Source organism: Centrocercus urophasianus, unplaced genomic scaffold, assembly GCF_019232065.1.
Source record: "Centrocercus urophasianus isolate 14NV4802_14NV808 unplaced genomic scaffold, USGS_Curo_1.0 seq_25, whole genome shotgun sequence".
In the NCBI taxonomy this organism is placed as follows: Eukaryota; Metazoa; Chordata; class Aves; order Galliformes; family Phasianidae; genus Centrocercus; species Centrocercus urophasianus.
Genome location: NW_024884811.1, coordinates 11,086,030 through 11,108,460, shown reverse-complemented (window position 1 = coordinate 11,108,460; position 22,431 = coordinate 11,086,030). Strand labels below are relative to the sequence as shown.

The 22,431-nt window shown below is 38.7% G+C and overlaps 1 protein-coding gene across 3 annotated transcripts in view; it reads left to right on the top strand.

Moving 5' to 3' along the window:
• Positions 1–19,521, top strand: part of ITGA2 (integrin subunit alpha 2) — a 68,584-nt gene extending 49,063 nt beyond the window's left edge. For all 3 annotated transcript variants that reach the window (XM_042825613.1, XM_042825612.1, XM_042825614.1), the window contains 13 exons: positions 1,166–1,276; positions 1,841–1,923; positions 2,731–2,872; positions 4,505–4,597; positions 5,650–5,726; positions 5,819–5,902; positions 8,567–8,669; positions 9,512–9,622; positions 10,111–10,215; positions 10,495–10,608; positions 12,784–12,873; positions 15,708–15,824; positions 16,551–19,521. In XM_042825613.1, the coding sequence (XP_042681547.1) occupies positions 1,166–1,276; positions 1,841–1,923; positions 2,731–2,872; positions 4,505–4,597; positions 5,650–5,726; positions 5,819–5,902; positions 8,567–8,669; positions 9,512–9,622; positions 10,111–10,215; positions 10,495–10,608; positions 12,784–12,873; positions 15,708–15,824; positions 16,551–16,640 (1,320 nt within the window). In that variant the 3' untranslated portion in view covers positions 16,641–19,521. The remainder of the gene's footprint in view (positions 1–1,165; positions 1,277–1,840; positions 1,924–2,730; positions 2,873–4,504; positions 4,598–5,649; positions 5,727–5,818; positions 5,903–8,566; positions 8,670–9,511; positions 9,623–10,110; positions 10,216–10,494; positions 10,609–12,783; positions 12,874–15,707; positions 15,825–16,550) is intronic.
• The last annotated feature ends 2,910 nt before the right edge of the window (positions 19,522–22,431 follow it).

The window sequence follows — 22,431 nt, the reverse complement described above, 5'->3', positions numbered from 1 at the left end:
GGTTTCAGATACCTCCAGAGAAAGAGACTCCACAACCTCATTGGGCAGCTTGTCCCAGTGTTCTGTCACCCTCACAGTGAAGAATTTTTTCCTCATGTTTGCATTGAATTTCCTACGTTCCAGCTTGTGTACATGGCCTCATGTAGGATTTAAGTTTCTTAAATTCTGCAATATCGAAAAACACAGAGTGAGATGCCAGTTCCGAAGAAAACAATAACAACTGTCTTATTTATCACAGCTTTTTAAGGCAGAAGAGGCCATTCTTAACTATGTATTTTAGTTTAGGGAAAAAACAGTCCATAGTTTCAATAAATGTCAGTTTCCCTTTAGTATCAATCAATTTTAGATGCATGACCAGTAGCAATGCATACAAATGTCTTATTTCAAATGAACACTTGATGTGGACTTCTCTACCTCATGCATGCTAACCCTAAGTACACACAAGTTGTATTTGGGATAAAGTGTCCATCTTTCTCTAGAATCAAGGCCAAACACAGCCCTAACACCTGCAGTAAGCCCCCTGTGTTGTGACAGGTCAGGTATTAGAAAGTCTGAGAATTTTGAGTCTGCTTTGCTTTGCAATACTTAAAACCAGCAGGCTTAGAGCTGAATAGTAAATAGGAATGTTTTCACATCCCTCCTTCTGATTCTTCCTTCTTTTATTTATTGTATACCCAAATTCATTGAGGGAAAATATTTTTGGCTTGTTGATCACATTTATTGTCATCTTGGAGCCATGAGTTAGGAGAGTATCCACCCAGAACAAAGAAATTAAAGAGATACAAGGCATATAGTGTTTTATTGCTGCCTACGCAGACTGGAATAGGAATTTGATTCCTGCAGCAGTTTGAGAAGGAAAGTCACCTGCTGTTGGCTTTTAATGGTTAGCTTCTGCAGATGCAAAGTCTATACATGTATGTGATGAACAGAGTCTTTTGGAATACTTGCAAAAGGAGTTTTATCACAGAAATGGAAATAAAAGCTGTTTAGCAAGAGGATACCACACCAGGCAATCTCACAGAAGTATTTTGGTAAATAAATGGAATTTTACATTGTTACTTCATGTTTAGAGAAAGTATTGTTTTACTATGCATTATAAATTTACAACAGAATTACCATTTTTATGTTATTTGCTGTGCTGAGAGCTACCATCTGTGTTTTACAGGAACCTTCTGATGCAGTCAGTTCCCTTAATGTGCGCATTGACATTGGCCTAGCAAATCCTGGCACCAGCCCTGTACTTGATACATCTTCTCCTGCATCTGTGGCCTACAGTGTAAGTACACAATCTCACTGTTGGACAATGCATTGCTATACACTTGTGCCTAACATGACCTACAAAATCACTAAGGAACTGCACACAGGTAAAAACTCGTACTCTAGTTAAGTCACTGGACTGAAACCAGGCACCTGCACATATTCTCCCTGTTGCTTTATACCTTAACATAATCTTTGCTCATCTACAAGCACACAACAGACACCATGGCATAACAAGCATCTTGGTAGAGCCAAGTCACTGTACATGTGAATTTCTATTGCATTGTACTGTGAAGTCTTAGTCAGTTTAGCCTACAATAAAGGAGTAACTGGGAAATGTAGATTCCTTCAGATTATATGATTGGTGTAGGCTAGCAACACTCTGCCTGCATTGTTCTTATGGATCAGCTGATGTGTAGTAACATGCTTCTCAGGATAGCTTTTCCATCTGTCAGAATTCTTAACGTGCTTTGAAGTGATGTTCTTTCCCTATAAAGTGTTTAAGACTCTACTGTCCCTAGATAATTTTAAAGTAAAACACTGTCATTCAGGATTTATTTATTTGTTTATTTGTTTTTGGCAGATTCCTTTTATTAAAGATTGTGGTGAAGATGAGCTTTGTATCTGTGATCTTGTTCTGAATGTACAGCAGAAGGGAGATGATAGGTAAGACCTCAACAAATGGGATTGGTGGAGACATTTTCCTATTGGATTTCATGGATTGGCTTACCTTTAGGCTGTGAATGAATTTCTAAATAAGAATACCATTTCAGTGCAAAATCTATTTAGAAATAGCAGAAGAAAAAAAAAAGAAAATAATAGCATTTCTGTCTAAATAACTAGCCAAGGAAAAAGGGGTGCAATATGAACAGAGATACAGAAGCAGGATTCTTATAAGTGTAGACAAAACTCATTTTTTGTACCATATGAATGAGTAAACACTGAAAACTCAGAAGACTGTGTCAGAAGAAGTGCTCTGGGAAAGCAGCTGCAGCAGCAGTCTCAGACCCTCCTGCGAGGAACAGAGAGGTTCCTGCATCAGGCTGTGCTGCTGGGACGAGGAGATAGCGTATAAGCATGTACTCTAAATCCATATGCAGACACATGCACATTTACAGTATGCAGACAAAACTGCCTCCTCCTGAAGCTGCTGTCTGACTCAGCTGCCCATTCTCTGCTCACCTTTCCCAGAATGGTGGAAACTGTGAAAGTTCAGCAAAGTGACTGACTGTACACGATCAGTTCTGCACTTAACAATGACATTAATTCCAGTTGGTTCTGAAAAACATCATCACAGAGTTTCTCATGTCACAGGGTTTAGAAAGCAGAAGATTTATATGAATAGAAAATAGGAAATGTCTTGCTGTGCTTGTTATTCTTTCTTGGCTAGAGGCAACAAAGTACGATACAGTTTCATGATCCACAGCTGTTCTATTACCTCTGTTTACAACATTGAACTTCATTTTCCAACAGCAAACAGCAGTTCATTGTCAGCAGCAAAAACAAAAGACTAACATTCAACATGAAATTGAAAAATAAAAAAGAAAATGCATACAACACCAGAATCCAGGCCACGTTTTCAGACAACTTGTTTTTTGCTTCTTCTTCCTTACCGGTACGTGGTACCCATCTTCACTGTTTCTGTTACTGCTGCCGATTTTCCAGCTACTCCAAAATGTGTATTTTTCTGTCTATTAGTGTCTGTCCCAAGAAAGGAGAATGTGTGTGCAAATCTTTCTCTCAGTTTGTTTTCTTGGCTACCAGAATTATTCCCTTCAGCATATCAGTTTTATATAGGTCAAGGAGAAACACTGCCAACTCAGCATAAAAGTTGGCAACCTGTTGAGTTTGACCTCACGTCTGTATTTCAAGTCATCTTTTCCTCACTTTAGGCTTTGGCAGTCACATCTCGTGCTTGACTCCCAAAAACATGCCTGAGTACAGTTGCTGGGAATTCATATTTGATAAAGCATGCGGCACAGATGCAACTTTAAAGTCAAGACTTTGGATCTAGAAGAGGTTTCACTGCCAGCACCACATATTCCAGCTATAGACAGTTAATCAGACTGAAACGATTGTTATACCAGAAGTTCTTCTAACAGATTTGGTCTTAGAAGGGAAAATAAAGGAATTTACAGACTATTTTAGGGAATACAGTAGATCTTTAAAGTGAACTGTTTCTCCAAAACAATTAATGTAGGATGAAATCCAGACTTCAGTGCTTGGCCTATGCGTTAGACTGCTACTGGGGAAATGCGTGATAATACGAGGGGTGAAATCCAGAGCAGTAATGAAGGGATAGGAGCATTCATCACTGTCCAAGAGCCACATTTTCTGGAACAATGAATTGGCAGAGGGACTCCATACTGTGCTGAGTGTGCCCCTCTACCTCCCCATCCTGTTGCACAGCAAAATTACTCACTCCATTCATACCAAAGGACCACACTGGAGCTAGGCTTTTCTTCCACTTTAAAAGCTCATTTGTTTAGAAGTATTCCAGCCTGCAAGTGAAGTTTTTTCCCCCAAAAAACATGCCTTTTTCAAAGCTGAAATATTATAAGCTATTTGTTCAAAGCTTATATTCTTTTCAGAATATAAATCATGAATGGTAAGTATGTGGTAGGGATGTGTTTCACAAAAAACAGTACATTTTATTATCTTCAGCATGATGATAACTGGCCATAATCTATGAGTTTGTCTTTCCTTTGATGTGAGATGCTGACATGCTAAATAATATAATAGTAATAATATAATACATAAATAAATAAATAATAATAAGAGTAATAAATAAACTCTTAAGTACTGTAGACTTTCCTACAAAAAATATGATACAATTTCTCTTCCACGCACTAATTTCTATGGTGAGAGTACTTAACTGTCTCTCAGGCCATGCAAATATTACTGTAGAAGTTCTGCAGCAATATTATAAAAAGCATAGTAAGTGTTAATGAAGTAGGTGGCCTATACACTATGGTCATTATTCCTTCTTTCAAGTCCAGCATGAAGTTTCTGTAAGATCATTAGAGTCCAGAGAAATTACATAGCATCAAACCTTATTCAGCCATTCTCCTGCCTCACTCCCAGCCCTACCTATAATTCCCATCCATCTCATCTCTAGGAATTATTGCTATAACACCTCTGGTACTGCTTCTTACTGTAACACAGCTCATGTGGAAGAGGCAGGCTGGGAATTTCCTGTCTTTTATTAGAAACTGCTATTAAGATGACTTTTCTGTTTCCCCTGCAGAGCGATGGGACTGAAGTCTCATGTCAGACAGGAACATCTCAAACTACAGTCATCTGCCAGATAAGCTATCCTGTTTTCCGAACAGGACAACAGGTACAGCTAGCACAATTGAATAACCTCAACTGACGTACCAAAGCATTTTTGTTGTTTTTGTTTTCCCCTAAAACGGCATACACTGTTGTTGAAGATTTTAGGGCTGGCAATAGGTAACTTCCCCTTGGATTTCAGAGGCACTAAAAGAAGCAACTCGGAGCCTAAACTGTGATGACCAGAGTACTAGATTAAAGGAGAAAAATGCTCTAAAGCACACTTCTCTGTGCCCCTACAATCCAAATGCCTCTGTAGCTTTGTAACCCATGTAGAGTGAGGCTGGGGAGAAGACAAGAGATGAGCAGCCAGGTGCAACGTGCAGCCTGCTGGGGGCTCTGTGCAGTGCATCAAACCCTCACTGCTGAGCAAACCTGGGCAGCTGCTCCAGCTCAGCTCTGCAAGGAAGTGGTGCTGAGGAGAGGGAGAGGAGAGGAGAGCCTGAGGATAGATCATGTATCCTTTTTCTCATTTATGCCATAAATTTCAGGATATCCCTGGTTTTATGGAACTTAATCTCTTATTCCTGAGGCAGAACAGAAGTAGGCTTCCAGCCTTAGGCACAGTCACTTGGAGGAATAAGAGACTTTCCAGAAGTAATATAAACATGATATTCTGCAAAGCCAAAGAAATCCCATCAGATGCATAACATTAAGGGTTTTTTTAATTGTTAATTGCATTGGTCAAAGCAGACCTGTTGGAATGACTGGAAGAGAAACGGAAAAGGCTGTGTGAGTGCTGGTGTTTAAACATGGAAAAATAAGTAACAATAAGAAAAATAAGCAATCTAAAGACCTGTAGTTGCAGCCTGAAGCAAGTTACACATCTTTTAAAAATACAGATAGCTAATGTTTACATAACAGAGTTGACTTGTGCATGAAAGAAAGGAAAATGCAGTTCTGAAGGATTAAGATATTTTTGAAATATTGCACAGAAACAGGAGAAATCGGTTACAGAGGGTGATGTTTGTACATATGAATAATAACATTGCAACCTTTAAGTTCTCTTGGTGTTGTATCGTCGACTCATTTACTCTTTGCTCCTTGTTTCTTCCATAGGTGTCTTTTGATATTAGTTTTGATTTTAACCTGAAGAATCTTCAGAATATGGCAGTTCTAAGTTTTCATGCATTGAGGTAAAGTATTTTATAAAGCAAATTATGTATTAGTAGGACTTTTGTACAAAATAATATGAAAACACCTGATCAAAATCTATTTTGATGAACAGTGAAAGTAAAGAAGAGCAAGAACTGGACAACCAGATCAGCTTGTCAATTCCTTTGCGGTATGATGCAGAAATTCACTTCACAAGGTATGCTGAATAATGGAAGGAGTCTCTGTCATTTTTTCAAAGGCATTAAAATATAGAAACAGTCTTGAAAGACCACTGAAAGTATACTGAAACTTTGTTCTGTTCTTACGGAAGTCACAAGAAATTCCCTTGGCTTTTCTTTCTGCTCCCACCCTAACTATCGTGGCAGCAGGAGCAGCACGTCCTCTCTCCACATGCCCAGGGTTAGGATCATGAGCCTGTCCCTCATCTTGGGAGGCAACTGAGATTGGTGTGTGTCAGACACGGTATCCTGAGAAATGCAGACTGTGAGTAGAGCTAGTTAATCAGGAGGAGAGAGAGGGACAAAAGTCCCCGTAAGACTGATCTTGACTTCAAGCCTTTGAAACCTCTTTTTTCAGCCCTGTGAACATTTAGTGATTTGGGATGCACTGAAACAGTAGTTAGTCTGATAATGTTGCAACAAGAATAATTCCAGTTAAAGTTTAACTGAAATTGAAAATGAAATGAAAATACACTCGTTTGACTCACAGTTTAAGATATGCTATTTTACTTTCATCAAAGAAAGGTTATCTTTCCCAGCTGCTGAATTTTCAGGTAAAATTTGTGGAGCTATACATGGTCACAAACTAATGGTGGAAAAAAATGCTTTTGCATCCCAAAGCATTCCAAAATCAATAAACATAAAATGGTAGAAAACAAATGGTAGTTATTCAAACAATGACAGAAATATGAAAGTAAGAAAGCTGTTTAAAAATGCACAGCAATGATGAATTTAGGAAATGAATATTCCAAAGCCACCATGACACACAACACAAGAGATTCGTGCAGTGACCTGACCTTGAATCTGGATCATAGCACAGAAGCTTATTTTAATGAACTGCATTGCAATTGCAGTTTCATTGTTCTAAGGCCCTGGGCTCAACACAGTTGGGTTCACCAGGTCTAGAGTATGACAGAATTTTTCCGATTTTTGTAGTTGCTGAAAAGCATGTATTTAGACCAGCAATGCAAGTTCTTTCAGCTTCCTGGGAAAGTCACAGGAGAAGAGTGTTTGTTACTCAAGTTGGCAGGAGCACAAAGGCTACAGAAAGATCTGAGTAGGTAGCTATCACACCAAATTAAGGACTAAGTCAGTAGGAATTTCAGATGGTGCAAAGTTGATTCAGCAAATTTATTTTATCTGAGAAATAATTACAGAAAAACAAAAAACAAACAAAAAACCCACAAAAACAGACAGAAAGCTTATAGAAGAGTTGCCCAAGGAAAAATAGGATTTCAAATTCACCTGCATCTCCTGAAGTATCAGAAAAGGTAATTGCCTATGCAAGTGCATGAAGAAATCTCTAGTCAGAAAAGTTTTTCAGTTATTCTTGGAGATGAACCAGCTTAAAAGAACTGAAGGAAGTACACATTAAGGCAGTGTACAACTTTAAATGCTTCTCTTGGATTTAGTAACTCTTAGCAAATATCAATATGGGAATAGTTTCCTCCTCTGAAAGGTAATTTTTAGCAAGTAACTTTTTAAATAAGAACTGAGGGAAAAAAGTCATCTCATTGAAGGGCGTCCTTTCTGGCAAAAAATCTTCTGAGTTTTCAGAGGTGGGAATCAATCTTATCAGTGACAACTGCAAGAACAGGAAGTTGATACTTTCAAACTAGAAGAATTGGAGATTCGAGCAATAAGAAAGAGAAAGAGCTCCACATGGATTGTCCTGCGAGTTGTTGTCCTGTTGCCCTGCAGGGAAAGGCCTCATGGGAAAAAGCTTGGAGGATCACAGAGGATCCCTGGAAGAGCACCTCATCAGGAAGTGCCTCTTTGAGACTGTACATGTTAATTTGGCATTGTATGCACAGATGTTACCCAGATTAAATGGATAGAGCTGCCCTGCTGAACAGAAGGGATTTGCAGTTTGTGCTACACAGAGCTGCTGGAAGGAGTCACGATGGCCTCTGCTTCTTGCCAACTCACTTCCCAGATTCTACTTTTTTAACTGCTTGAGTAACTCCTCTCTAGGATGAAGACTATAAAATTCTGAGATGTTTCAGCAGAAGAGCTGCTCCCCAGGAGCACGCGGAAGCAATTACTTACGTAGGGATGCTTTTTTTGTCTTTGAACGTGGTCCCACCTAGTTGAACCCCTGAAACATCCACAAGCCCTCCCACCATGTTCTTCCATCAGACACCCATCATTTCATGCTTGATATGTTGGGCTGCATCACCTTCATGTTCTTTTGGGAATTCTGAATGAAAAAAAGAAGTGTCCCAGAGTAGTGTAAGAATGTGTCATGCACATTTGCAGGGTGCTGTGTGTGTACACCCAGACCGTGAGGAAATAAACCCACGTGGAACAGAGCACATTAGGGCCAAAAGTAGCACTTGTTCTTGGGAGAGGAGCCTGCAGTACAGTGCCAAAAGCACTGTAGGGTGCAGGAGGCTGAGCAGAGGCCACATCTGATGCTGCACTGCTGGCTCCACATGCTTTCTTGGCTTTGGGCTTCAGTATAGCCCTTCTTTTCATAAACAAATTTGTAAAATTCAAAGACCAGTACAAGTGACTGATTTTTCTTCTCATTATACTTTTGACCCATCCCACAAACTTCAAACAAACCAAAGCAGATTCAGTTACTTATGTTTTCAAAGTAGCTGCTAGCTGTAATGTATTGTTTTGTGGTTGCTACCTAGGCTTGCCAACATCAACTTCTATGAAGTATACTCTGGTCATAACATTCCTTCCACTGTGAATAATTTTGAAGATATTGGCCCCACATTCAACTTTTCAGTGAAGGTTAGTAAATATTTCTGTTTCTGGTTTGTGAAGCCACTTTACCTCCTCTTATATGGGACCGAAAACACAGTTGAAAAAACAGTTCTGTTTCACTGTCTGATTTTGAAGCTTTTGAATCAGTCAAATAGGAAAAAAATGGTAAATAGCTGGAGGATAAATGCTTACAGTCTTATGAGGTCAAGAATGAAATTTGCACTTAATGCATGAGTAGGCTGGGGAGGGATTGGTCCTGCATTGTTTATGTTTTTGGAAGATGGTTAATGCTTAACTTCAGTCCAATTTATACTATTTGTTCACAGAGCTTATTTGTCTTCTATTCACTTGACAAAGGAAAATAAGTCTTTGCAGGCTTGGACTCTGAAATTTAAGTTTGGTGAGGGTTAAGTGTTCAAACCAGATGCAAGGACTTGCCAGATCACAACATTTATTACATACCTCAAAAAAACCCTAGATCCAAATATGCAACGTGGAAGAAACTTAAATTATGTTCCATTTACATTCCTGTAACTGCTGTTGTTAAGGCTTATTGGCTGTAGTAGAATATTTGCTTTTCAAAAAAAAATCTCACCCAGTTAATAAGAGCTTTGCTAAGGAAACAGACTGGTACCCAAAGCTATGCTGTATATACGGTACCCTGAAGGCGTACAGCATAGTACACTTTCCATTAGGGCATATTGTCATTATTTACCCTATTAAATTTACCAACATAAAAGTACTGATGCAAAAGGAATCCTGTTCTATATCTTAATTATCCCTGTTTTGGTTTTCTTTTGATATACCAAATAATTTATGTATATGTAAGTATCGCTTCCTGAATTAATTATGAGTTATTTGTTTTGCAGGTAACAACAGGGAGTATTCCAGTGAAGATGGCATCTGTGAAAATCCATCTTCCAGAATTAACCAGCAAAGACAACCCACTGATGTACATAACTGCAGTTGATACAGATCAGGTGAAGAACTGAGCCATATAAGCTGCCATGTTTTGAGAGTTAGCCAGCACTATGTACATCAGCCTTCATAGTGTGGCTGTGATTGCTTCCTGTCTCTTAGTCACAGATGGGAAGGTGTGGGGGAGGATCACAACCATCAGCAGTACTCTAAGTCTAGTCCTTGGTGTCTATCTGTGCAGTGCACAGCTGAGTTTTCATATCACCCTGGAACTCTTCAACTAGGTTCTTCTCCAAGCTCCTCAAAGGAATACAGTAAAAGTGGAATTTTTTGATCATCATGAAATTTTCAGCATGATCTAGGAGGAAAAAAAACTACCAGAAGAGCAGACTGAAAAATAGACTGTCTATTGGTTTCTAAATTATCCAGTATTATATAATTCACAACCTATAATTTCACATCAACCATGCCATCAGGAATATATGATATTATGATGACTGTAAACTTCAGAGCATGCCAACCAATTTTAATTCTGCTGTCCATTTCCTAGGCCAGAGGCGTTACTTGTCAAGTTCAGATAAATCCACTGCAGATAGGAAAAAGACCTTACTCTGCATCTTTCAAGAAAGAAAACCTCAGAGCTGTGAAAGAACTGGTGAGTAAGAGCCAGGACATGGGTGCATGGCTGACATTTTCTGCTGCACCTGTGGGGATCACTGTGATGGCCATGGCATTCTTCGCCTGCTGTGCAGAAGTGATGTTCTCATGCTGCATCTGCCTTAGAGAGACGAAGCACTGTGTGTTCTTCACAGTGTGCACACACTTAATGTGTGGGCATAGGAGAGTAAAACTTTACCTACATGTTAAAGGATCATTACTTAAAGTGTAATTTGTAATGCATGCTGTTGTCTCTCCTTGCTGTTTTCCCTCGAAGAACTGTAAGAATGCAAAGTGCAGTACCATCACATGCAAACTGGAAGACCTTGTGCTGAAGGGAGAGTATTTTGTGAACGTGTCCACCCAAATCTGGAACGGTACCTTTGCTGTTGTGAGTACCACTGGTGTATTCATGATGAATCAATACCCAAGTATTTTCTAGTTCTTGATGCTTTACAAAGTTTGTTAAAGAGAACTTTCAATTCTAAAAATATTATATTATGTTATTGTGTTTGTCTGAATTGAAAACTTGAACCAAGAAGTAAAATAAGGAGTAAGGCTAGATAATGGAGCTGGGAACCTTTATTCCAGCAAATAATTTAGGAAAATGCAGCAATAATGTAGATCTTCACAGCTGTAGAAAACATTTTCTGCATCTGTTAAATTAGTTTAAGGGGAACTATAGCTCCACAAAATTCAGCATAAGAAAGTAGAGTGTAGTTATAGTCTAGAAAATAATATTGCTTTTAGTTTTTGAACATCGTAGTGATCATTTCAAGTCACACCAAAATAGGAAAAGCCTATTAGCTCTGCCAGTCAATTTGTTACAGAAGGCGTGGAAAACTTTTAATTGACTTTTTGTTTTTATTAGAGCTGGCGTCAAGGAAACTGTCCTTGCTTAAAGAACTACAGGATGCTTAAAAATATCCATCAATAATACCTTGACCTTCCCACTTTAAATCATCATGTGTCCTCCAGGACATTAATCATCTTGAATTACCAGACTTTTGAAAAGAGACCATGTTGGCTTCTCAGCTAGGCATCCAACCAGGCTGTCTTAGAGACCCAGGTTTGCACAGAGCATCAAGAACATGACGCAGTCTCATTACCCTGTCTGGCAAGTATGATGCAGGTACTGACATTTAACAGCAGGGTTGCTGTCAGCTTCACCATTCAGCTCTTAAAAGGAAAAGGTCAGGCTGATAATGTAATGTACTTATGCAAGTATGTGAAGAAAAGCATCTGCCTATGTTTAAAGATGGTGTTTTTCAAATTGGCTGGGCATTTGTTAGTGCTGACAGATGTGCAGAAGGTGGAGACCCAGATAAAAGGTTGTTACTTGTACAAGACAGTGCCTAGAAACAATTTGTTTACCACTCAGAGATGAGAAAGGAAGATGGAAAATGACAGTTTTCGTCTCATCTCCCATTTTGTTGTTTTCTATTTGACTGTGAATGTTCAGTGCAAATACTCGTACAAACAGCCAAAAATGCAAATCATCACCCTTGTCCAGGATGAAGACGTAAGATTTCCTGGTACATTACCTGCTAAACAAAGCAAAGAAAGATGTGTTTAAGAATTGGGAAGGTGTTTTGAAACATGCTTGGGCAGATTTCCAGTTTTCAGGTTTGCAGGACAGCCTGCCATGGTGCAGGCATGCTGTATGCTGAGGTCCGTTCAGTGCGCACTGATGGCTGTGGGATCACAGTAGCTCACACTCCCAGTGTCAAACCCACCATACCTGAACTTGCAGTAGCGGTAGAGTTTTCAGAACCAGAGAAAAGGCTGAGGAGGCAAAAGGACAAAGAGCTCATTGCATCTGAGATGACTGGCAAGCAGTCTTACAAACCAGAAGCTGTCTCCAGTGACACTGCAGAATTTGGGACCAGCATGCTAGCAGGACATGGGAGGTGGCATGGGAATAAGAGCAGCACTGAGCTGGATGCTTTTGCAAAGGAAGTGGTATCTGGCACATGGTCCCTTTTCAAATGGGAACTGGCCTGGATTTTTGTCTTCTTTGTTTAAGCTGAGGACATGAGGTCAGAATTTAAGCAGTGGAGAGGAACAGACAGTGGTAGGAAAAAAATAAAGGGGGAAAAAGAGAGAAGAATTGGGTAGAGGTCATGAGGAAAAACAGGGAGAGAACATCCAGTTTCCATTTCTTTCAAAAGCCAGAGAGATTTCTCCCTTTTTCACTGTTATATTTTTCTCATTTCTTCCCAGCTATCAGCAGCGATAGCTTTGAAATAACTATAAAAACAATTTTACTTATTCTATTTCATTTGATCTGTTAAAGAAGATAAAAGGGGGAGAGTTTTACAGTTTTACTGCTAATAAATAAAAACAACAAAATTAAGAAATTGCCAGCATTACATAATTGCTTTCATAGATGCACTATCTTGAGAGAAATGAAAAGAAAGATCACTTTAATTTTCTTAATACTGTGAATTTCTTATGGTTCTGAAGACTTACGAAGATTTAAAAACAAGAGTTTTTAAAAAGTCTGTACTCTAATTGAGTTGTCCTGCAACAGAGCTTTATAATTTTTGTTAATCTTCTCTTTCAGTCCACTTTCCAGACATTGCAACTCTTTGCTGAGGCAGAAATCAATGTGCATAATACTGATTTATTTATAATTGGAGAAAATACCCTAACTGTAAGTGATGGATAATTAGAATTTTTTTTTTCTTACTGTGTTAAACTGATGATATTACAGTGATATTTAGAAGTACATAGCAAATTTCAACCTCTTGTGACATATAAATATGTTGAACTAATGTATCCTTTTGGCTACATACAAACTTCTGTAAGTTACGAAAACATTTTAATTTCATCTGACTAATACCTAAAGCAGAGATAAAATCTTCAGATTTTAAAATGATTGTAGAAGTATCAGCAAACGCAGTTAAAGACTTAGGAATTTCATTCAGCTTCCTCTGCATGAAGAGATCAAACTGAACTTCTTTCTTCAATAGAATTAATTGTTGTAGATAAATAAGCTCTGGGAAACATTTTACCAAATCTGGTTTTTAGTCTTACTTCCATAACGTAGGTTTGTAGTAGGTTTGGAGTTTGCAGACAGATCTTTGAAGACCAAAGTAAGCTGTTAAGGGAGTCAAACATCTTCAAGAAAACGTGGTATAGTCCATTCACAGGCAATGGAATATTCAGTTAAGTATGTACCAAAACAGTAACTGATTGACCTATCTTAAAGTGATGATGAGACCATATTTCAGTACTATTTTTGTCATTATTTTCTCATGGATAATTCAGTTTTTGCAGAGAACCTCTAAACAGATCTTTTTATAACCAAGGAAGCCTCAAATCCCTGAAGAAGGGAAAAATATGTATAGATCTGTAAGTAATGCCATGGTTTTGCAGAAAAATTACATTACCTGTATTTGAAATCTGCTGGGAATCTCTGTTTTGTGACATAGTATTTCTGCCAAAAGGTGAAACCCATTAACATACAGTACAAATATTCCACTTATTGTACAGGCTTTTTAGCTAGCTCATAGATTACATTTGACTGTGTATTCTTGTACAGCTGGAACATAATAATACCAAATTTGCATTTCCAGCATCATTGTCAGTGATTTCAGAATGTACCTATTTCAGTGATTCTTGTTTAAGTCAGTTGACACACAAAAGGTAGGTTTTTCAGCCAACCATCGAAATATCTGCCCCTGAGACTTTTACTGCTCTGACACAGTGAATGAGCAGACCGTGAAAGTTATCCACATTATGTTCTGGTGAAGTTTAGTCCCATCTTTACTTAATAGGTTCTAGCCCCGTGAGAAGACTTGGCAAATGTGCCAGCTGGTAAAGGGCAGTGGACCATATACTTTTCTAGGACAATTCCCTTTGCCACCTCGGTGTTGGAGCCAGCATCAAGAACTGGTCACATAGCATGGCAGGCCAGAAATGATGGCCACTCTCTGTCCCTTCACTCCTTCTTTGGAATGGGACCGTGCAGTGGCAATCTGAGTTTGTTTCCAACTTATACTGTTATTTTAGAAAAGCAGCCAGAGTGGTAGGATTCGTCTAACTTAGTATCTACATTAAAAATCCATACAACAGTTAGCACTTCTATTAACTCTTATCAGTAGAAAGAATAGGTATATTTGTGATGCAGTTAATTACATCTTAAAGGTGATTGCTAGAAATAGGTAAGGTGAATGATGTCCTAAAATAAGGCCAATCTTTCCATGGGAAACCAATGGCTATTCTGTAGGTATAGCAATAGATGAGATGAATTCTACCCAGACAGACTGCATGTAGAAATGAGATTGCCTTTTTAAAATTATGATGAGTTAGATTGCTATGTAGTCAAATTAATTAATATCACCTTGTAATGTTATGTGGAGAAACTGCTTGATACTTTTGCGTAAAAGCTTTCAGATTCTTTCCTTGTTGGGAAGTACTGCCAGCTGGAGGACAGGATGTTAACCTGCTATAATCATCATTACAGCTACTCTGTTAGAGAATACATAAAGCTAGCCTGCCTCAGTGAAATGAATACATAGAGCCACGCCTAACACAACAGTAGAGCTTTCCAGCAGAAATGACTTAAATCACTGAGATGTCAGCTTAGTGCAAGTTTCCCTGAAAGCTTAAGATTAAATTACCCCAGACAAATGCACTGAGCAAGCAACCCTGAGAAAGTAAACTGACATGACTTCTTTTATCATGTTTCAGGAAGGAAAGAAAAAAAAAATCTTCATGCTAAACGCACGTCATTCCAAAGATTTGACAGTTCATAAATATTACAGCAGTATCTCCTTGTGCCGCTACATTATGTGAAACTAGATAGCTGGTCATATGCAATCCAGCTAGATAGGGTATCACCTGAAAATGAACTTCCAGACATTGTATGCTATCCTGCGAGCTCTCTGGTATTTCTTGGGATGCACAGATGTCCTAGAGGCTTCTGTTTGACCCCTATGTCTGCAAATTCTTGAAGCTAACTCAGGAGAACACGGATTAATACCAGAAGATCTAACAATTAATATTGTTTCTAATGGCTGCCCACTACAGAGAATGGAGTCTGAAAACTCAGTTGGAAGTAGTCCTTCTCTAGCTGATGCAGATGAAGTCTGTTTTGAGTAGGCGGGGTTGTAAGCACAGCTATTCCCAGCCTGCATGTCAGTATCTGTGGTTTACGTAGTAGCAGGGTGTTCACGCTCTGGGAATAACTTTGAAAGTACCCTTGTTACCAAAAAGACAGAAAGCTGACATGAAGAGATTGTTTCTATGCCTGTTGTATATGGCTAAGAATGATGAGAGTTCCTAATCTTCGACTGTCCAGTGCTACTGTGGTGCAGGCAGGTGCCTGTGGACCCCAGTGAAAAGGTTGCCGTTGTCTGGTGTGCTCCAGTCACTGATCTTGGCATGCGTGCACTACAGCTATCCTTAATAAGTACCTGGTTTACAAATCCTGCTTTACATGCTGTGAAAATGTTAACCCCTAACACATCTCTCTGCTTTCAGATCCCAGTTACAATAATAAAGCCGGATGAGAAAGCTGAGATACCAATTGGTGTTGTGATTGGCAGTATATTGGCTGGACTCCTCTTGCTGTTAGTACTGGTTGCTGTTTTATGGAAAGTAAGTAGGTGTTTATATTCTTAAAAAGAAAAGCAGAAAAGGATAAGTACATGTGGGCTGTTTTCTTTGGAACCTCTCTTTATTAGCGCTGAACAAAACTGCATACGCAGTTTAGTAACAAGAATAATACTGCATTGGCTTTCCACTCTTGATGGGAGCTTTTAAAATCAAAATGCTGAAGTGAATCATCATAGACACGGGCAATGTGAAAATGATAAATGTGCTGCCAGTTCCTTAAAATGAGAGCCGCAGCATTTTTGTCCCTCTCCCTGTCTCCCTCCACAGTTCACCAACCGTATTTTCAGTGAGCAAGTCTGGGGAAAAGAAGCAAGGACAGAATATATGCTGAACAGGCAAAAAGAACAGAGAAGGGTGACAGCAAAAAGTGGTTTACAAAGGATACCTTGATAAGAGGAAAGGAAAATCTTTTGTTCATGCCAGAGCATTAGTTCTTGGGGGACCCTGGCACACCAAGACAGCCTAGATATCCCTTTATCTTGGCAGGGAGACTGGCTGTTCAGCACTACTATTTTGGCATTTGTTGCCCCAGGCAGGAAATTAAGGTCCAGCTTCTCTACAGTTAGGAATCATCTACAAATCAAACACTCCATGATGTGTGTGCGTGCACATATCATGCATTTCTTCCATCATAGTATTTAGCTTAACCTAGAAATATAAGTACTGATGACTGACTGTAATGTGGTGTTATATCCATACTCCTCACAGTTTGGCTTCTTCAAGAGACAGTATGAAAAAATGACACAGGATATAGAAGATATCGATGAAATTACAGAACTCACAAAAGACAAAGACTGAAGATGTATTATGTGGATAAAGAGAGAAGATCTGAGCCACCAATAGAAATTGTGATCCAATCTGTTCTTCAGCTGGAGTGCCTTAAAGCTTAATAACATTTAAACATTTTTAATTAAAGTGTTGGTGTTTTTTTTATAGATGAAAATATTTTACAGATTCTGCTCTATTATAAGAGTAACTGCAGGACAGTTTGTTGGTTTTGTTTTTTCAAAAGTGATTTATAGTGCCTTTTCTTGTATATTTTTGCCTTTCAAACAAACTTAGCCCTTAGAACTGGCAGGTCCGGAGTTTACAGTAACGTATTGTGCCAGCAACACTTCTCCTGATCCACTGCAGAGTGAAACAGAACAATTTATTTCAGATTATTGTTGAACAGCATCAGTTCGTAATTCAGTTGACAAGTACCATATGTGTAAAGGACACTTTCTATTACGTTGATGATGAATGTGTGGTGAATACTGCTTCCAGACTGGGAGAAAAAAATTCATTTTTTCATTGACTAGCTCCATCCTTATTGTTTTACACAAATTCATACAAGGAAACCTTTGTCTTAACTAATCTATGAAGTGAGAACTATGTAAGAAGACATGTATCTGTGTGCTACAGGGCAACTGGATGGGCATACTGTTCCAAAAGGTCAGCATTTCCTTGCACTAAGATCACAAATTATTGAAGTATCCTGTTTTTGGAAAATACTGCCAAATGATACATGTAACTGCCTTCTGAATGCTGTCTCTGAGAAGAAAATAAGAATTTCATAATCACTTACACCATGTTCTCTGTCATGTTATGACTGGCTTTCAAATTTCATCTGGAGAAGAACTACCAATACTGTTACGCTGGGCTTTATGTGCACAGGCCACCTGACATCAGTTTAGCTTTGGCATAAATAGAGAACAGAGTCAAAATCTTGCCCTTAATTCTGTGCTGGAAGATTTTGCAATAGTAAGTGCATGAGTTGAGCTAAAGGGGATATGACTGAGGTCGTATGCACATGTTAGGACAGAAGACGGAGAAGATCTTGTAGGTCTTTTCCAACCTTGGTGATTCTATGATAAATTACAGACTGCACTTGCTTTTTTAAGTATCTCTGTGCCCTCCAGGAGACCAAAGTTCAGTGTGACCTACATACCTGTCTTTTTTTTATTTGGTTCTTTGTCTTCATGTCTTGAAGAAATTAGCTTGTATTTTACATAATAAAGTACTGTAAAGCTCTGCAGGAACTCTGAGCACAGTTGGGTCTTTGTGTAAGCTACACACCTCAAATTTATCATGTGCTGCCCAGTTTTAATGATAGATAAGTCAGAAGGCCCTGTAAGACTGGTAACAGTCAGGGGATTTGGCCTTCTGTCTGCCTTTCACTTTCATAGCTGGTGGTTACTTAAGTGCAGTTGTGACAGAAGACACATGTGTTGTCTTTATGGATGCTGCCACATAACTAAGATTGTTTCTGATTTGATGTGATTTACTTGAAGAGTAAAACATTCAAATGTGCCTAACTGATACAGGACCTGAAGTTCCGCTTTCTTTCCCCAAAAACTAGTTTGTGAATACAGTTAGGCACTTCTAGAATTATTTTCTGTGGGATGTTTAAAAAATTACATTTGAGTGTGTTTGGAAATTTTATTCAGTCTTTTTTTTAAATCACTAAAGATTAATCAGTCATGAGACAATTATCTCTTTGGCAAATAACAGCTTCATTTGCAGTGACAGCTGGATTGTTCTCACTATAATTGTATGCATTTTGGATTTATTTTGTATCAATTGAAGGTTATACATTTGTTCAGGTTTTTTTTAACATTCTGAAAAACAATCTGGATTCTGATCTTGACTGTCAGACAAGATTGTTGCCATTAGCTGAGTTTGTGACCAAAACAATTATTTTAATTTTTTTTTAAAAAGCAATTGTTCAAACCTAAAGAATGTGGTCCTGACTTATAGTTATGAACCCTGCAAGCAAATGCTCTAAAAGTAAAGATAAAAATTTGTCTGTCTCAATCACTGTATAAAGTTGTAAGGAAGAAAACAAAATCCTACACCTACATGTGCGAGGGTCATATAATCAAGGCCATAGGAGGAATTTCACAACAAAGCAGACTGTAGCATCTGTCATTTCTCACGCTGCCATACAGGAAAGGATGTAGGCAGTGAGCCAGACTTACTTCTTCATTCACAGGTGTGAAATACAGGTCAATATCTGACACCCAAAGTCTTGGTTATTTAACAGTTCATAGACAGCAACAATTCTGCTCACCAGTCTACACTAGGTTTTATTTTGTCCCAGACAACAAGAGTCCTCTTAATCCTGGGAATAATACTTTCCCTGAAATAAAGGGAAGGCATAGCAATGTGTAAGGTTTTCTATCCTAACCACTTCAAGTTACTAGTTTTATTTTTCTTTTATAATTAATACTTGGCTAGTTCAGTGTTTGCTATGGGTTACTTTACTGCACTTTTAAGTTAAGTTGGCACAGCCACAAATAATGCTGGAAATATTATGTATATTTTGTATTATGGATTTTTTAGTTTTACTTTTTTTTAAAAAAATAGCATGTAGCAAATGAAATAATACTCAAAATGTTGGACTTTAGCATGTGCTTCTGTTTGTGCTTGCAGCAGAGAAGTCAGGAACTCTTTTCAACAATCTCAAGGTATATTTGATCTTAGAATTGAATCTAGCTGCTGACTTCTGGAAGTACTAGAATCAAGTCTAAACTCGGAGTTTCACATGAGACTAGATGTAGATGGAAAAGAGAGTTTATAAGCAAACAGACTTCTGAAAACTAGTGTGTAAGCTCTCTGAGAGCAGGGACTGTATTTCTGTGGTGCCTACCTGAAGGCCTAATAGCATTATAATAATAAAAACAAGAATACTGCTGAACAGAGACTCGGTTATTTTTATACAGCACCCTAAAGAAAAGAAACGCTACTGAAAAAGCACTGCATAAAATGGGTCAAATATGTAATTATTCCAATAGCACACAGCAAAAAAACCTAAGGTGATGACTCTGTGAGGTATACAAAGCTGCACCAGCGCCAGGCCTTCTTATATGCATATGACTATTTTCTATGGCATCTGAAATTACACCGTATTCTGCCAGCCCCATGCTTTGTGTCTATATACTTTACGGCTACAAACCTTAGAATTTCCACAAAATAGAATCAAATGTTTCTAATCTTAAGGCATGAGATTCTGTCATTCACCCCATTTTGCTGTTTAGGAAAACTGAAATGCAGCTTCCTTGTCTACTAACTAGCATGTATTATCTGTTATATACAAAACTAGAGAGCAACAAAACCTTGCGTATTAAAGAAATGATACAAATATGAAATCGATAGTTAACTACCTCAATTTATTGTTGCCTTTAAAGGTAATAAAGCATACATAATTTACACAACCTCAGAAAAGCCAAGTCCTATCTTTTCAATCAACCTTTGTGCCTTAACTTATGATTCATTTTTCATAGGCAGTCACAGGCTTTGACATGTTAGTAGTTTTAACAATGATTTACCTCTTTCCCTCAAAGTAGCAGAAATCAAACTTTTAAAACAGAATCACTATCAAAATATATAAGGATGCTAATTTTTGTAACATGACTCATATTATCTGGACTAAGAAAATCACTGTCCTTAGATATTAAAAGAAACACTGCTCACTTATAGTTACCCACCTATTTTTAACTCTTTCTTCACACACCTCTGCAAGACAGCACCTAATGGAGAAGCCCAAAACTGAGTTTTCAGAGCTTAGGGCGAAGTTACTTTCATTATACTCCATCAACAGTTTTAGTAGCACTTGAAGAGAATACTTGAAGGAGGAAGACTGACTTTTCACGTGGATAGTAATAGGACAAAGGGAAATAGCTTTAAATTAAAAGAGGTGAGGTTTAGATCAGACATTAGGCAGAAATTCTGTCCTCAGAGCATGGTGAGGCACTAGCACAGGCTACACAAAGAAGTTAATCTCAGGAGGTCAGGGCCCCAAGTTGGACAGGCCTTGGGCAACCTGATCGGGTGGGTGGGAACCCCACCCATGGCAGGAGGGTCGAATTAGAGGGTCTTTAAGGACCCTTGCAACCTAAGCCTTCCTATGATTTTATGATTAGATAGTCTGTGAAGCAGAAATTCCCTGAACAGCTAAAGGCAAAGTGAGCTGAAAGAAAAGCCAGCTTACTTTAAGCTTGAGTAACTTAAAGGCCTCATTACTAAGTACAACAGTGGTAGTTTCATGGATTACAGAAGTGAGCACCTGTATTTTGCAGATGGAGCCCAGCACAGTGCGGTTGTGCTCCCAGGCGGCTGCCCACACACACATCTGTCCCTCTGCTGCCATCTCCTGGGTAGGTGTCTCTTCCATCAGTTGCATTTTCACATTGTGTTTTCAAAATGTGTCATTCTGAGCTTCTCTTGTGAACAGAGCAAAATGAAAAGTTTTGATGCAGGAAACTTAAACTTACACAATGCTGATGTGCAGACAAAGGGAACAGTCTATTTAAATATCACCAGTCAAATCCAAGACATTTCAGAAGGACAAATTCTCATTCTGAAGACACGTTCTTCACCCCCAGCGTACCCTTTGTCATGCAGGTCACTACACTAGTCACAGATTTACCTTCTGGTTTACAGGGTCTGCTTCCAGGAACATCCATCTCTCCTCACAGCCTCATCTCTATAGCTTACTGTGACACAGCTGGAAGAGCAGCAATGAGGTAGGATTACCTTCACTTATAGTCAAATCAGAGAAAAAGCTGCACTCATCCCAGACAACAAGATCTGCATTTATACTGTTCTGCTGTCCAGCTCATATTCATCAGAACACTCAGTAGTTTTCATCCAGCAGCCTAGTTCTGTGAAACCAGGACATGTGCAGCCGCATCTTTCTCTGACATGCAGTTAAGCAGCTGAAGTTCATCCCCAGGCCTGGAAATTTGGAAGCAGTTCTGGGTTGCTCTAGACATAGCCTCAGGCAGCTATGGTAGAGAAGAGTAATTTGCCATCTTAAAATAATTTCTCTAGCAGAGTGTAGCACAACAGAAGGAGCCTGAACAAATAGTTCAGGTTATGTATTTACATTTCAGTTACATACATTTTACCTCTATGCACATCATCCCTCCTAGGGACTTTTCCATTTTGCTTTCAGATGCCAGCAGAAGAACCCAAAGTTACACAATACTGATGCATCATTGTTCCAGAACAAAGCACTGCTTGCCTCATGCACAGCTAGGGACATAAAATGACATTTCATTGTTTTGACCATGGCAGCATACACACATTGTAGCACTCAGCTGTGACTCAGTACAACATCTCTTCCATTCATTGTTCCTGGTCACTGCAGGGAAGTACACCATTATTCTTTCTCTTCTTTTCTGCACCCTCCATCCCAGCTGCATTGCTGAAGGAGAAGGTGCACTTAAGGTCACCCTGGACAAATCCTCAAAGAGACTGCAGCACCAGAGAAGTACAAAGGCAACAGAGTTTGCCTTACACAGGAGTTGCCCTCAGTCATTGGACTTGATGATCTTGAATGTTTTTTCCAGCCTAGATCATCCTAAGGTTCTCTGAACCTGTAGAGCTCCAAGTACAATTTAACTCTTCTAAGTATCAGTCTTCCTGCATCAAAGCACAGCTTGAGCATGTAAAAATTGTACAGGCTTTACTTCTATCATAAACCTTACATCACAAGGCAAGCTAGCCATTTGCTTGAAATTAATCAGTTGCATAGTAACAACAAACAAATTAATGTGCAAAAACACAAAAACACTGGAAACTGTGTCTTTGATTGTTTTTTATT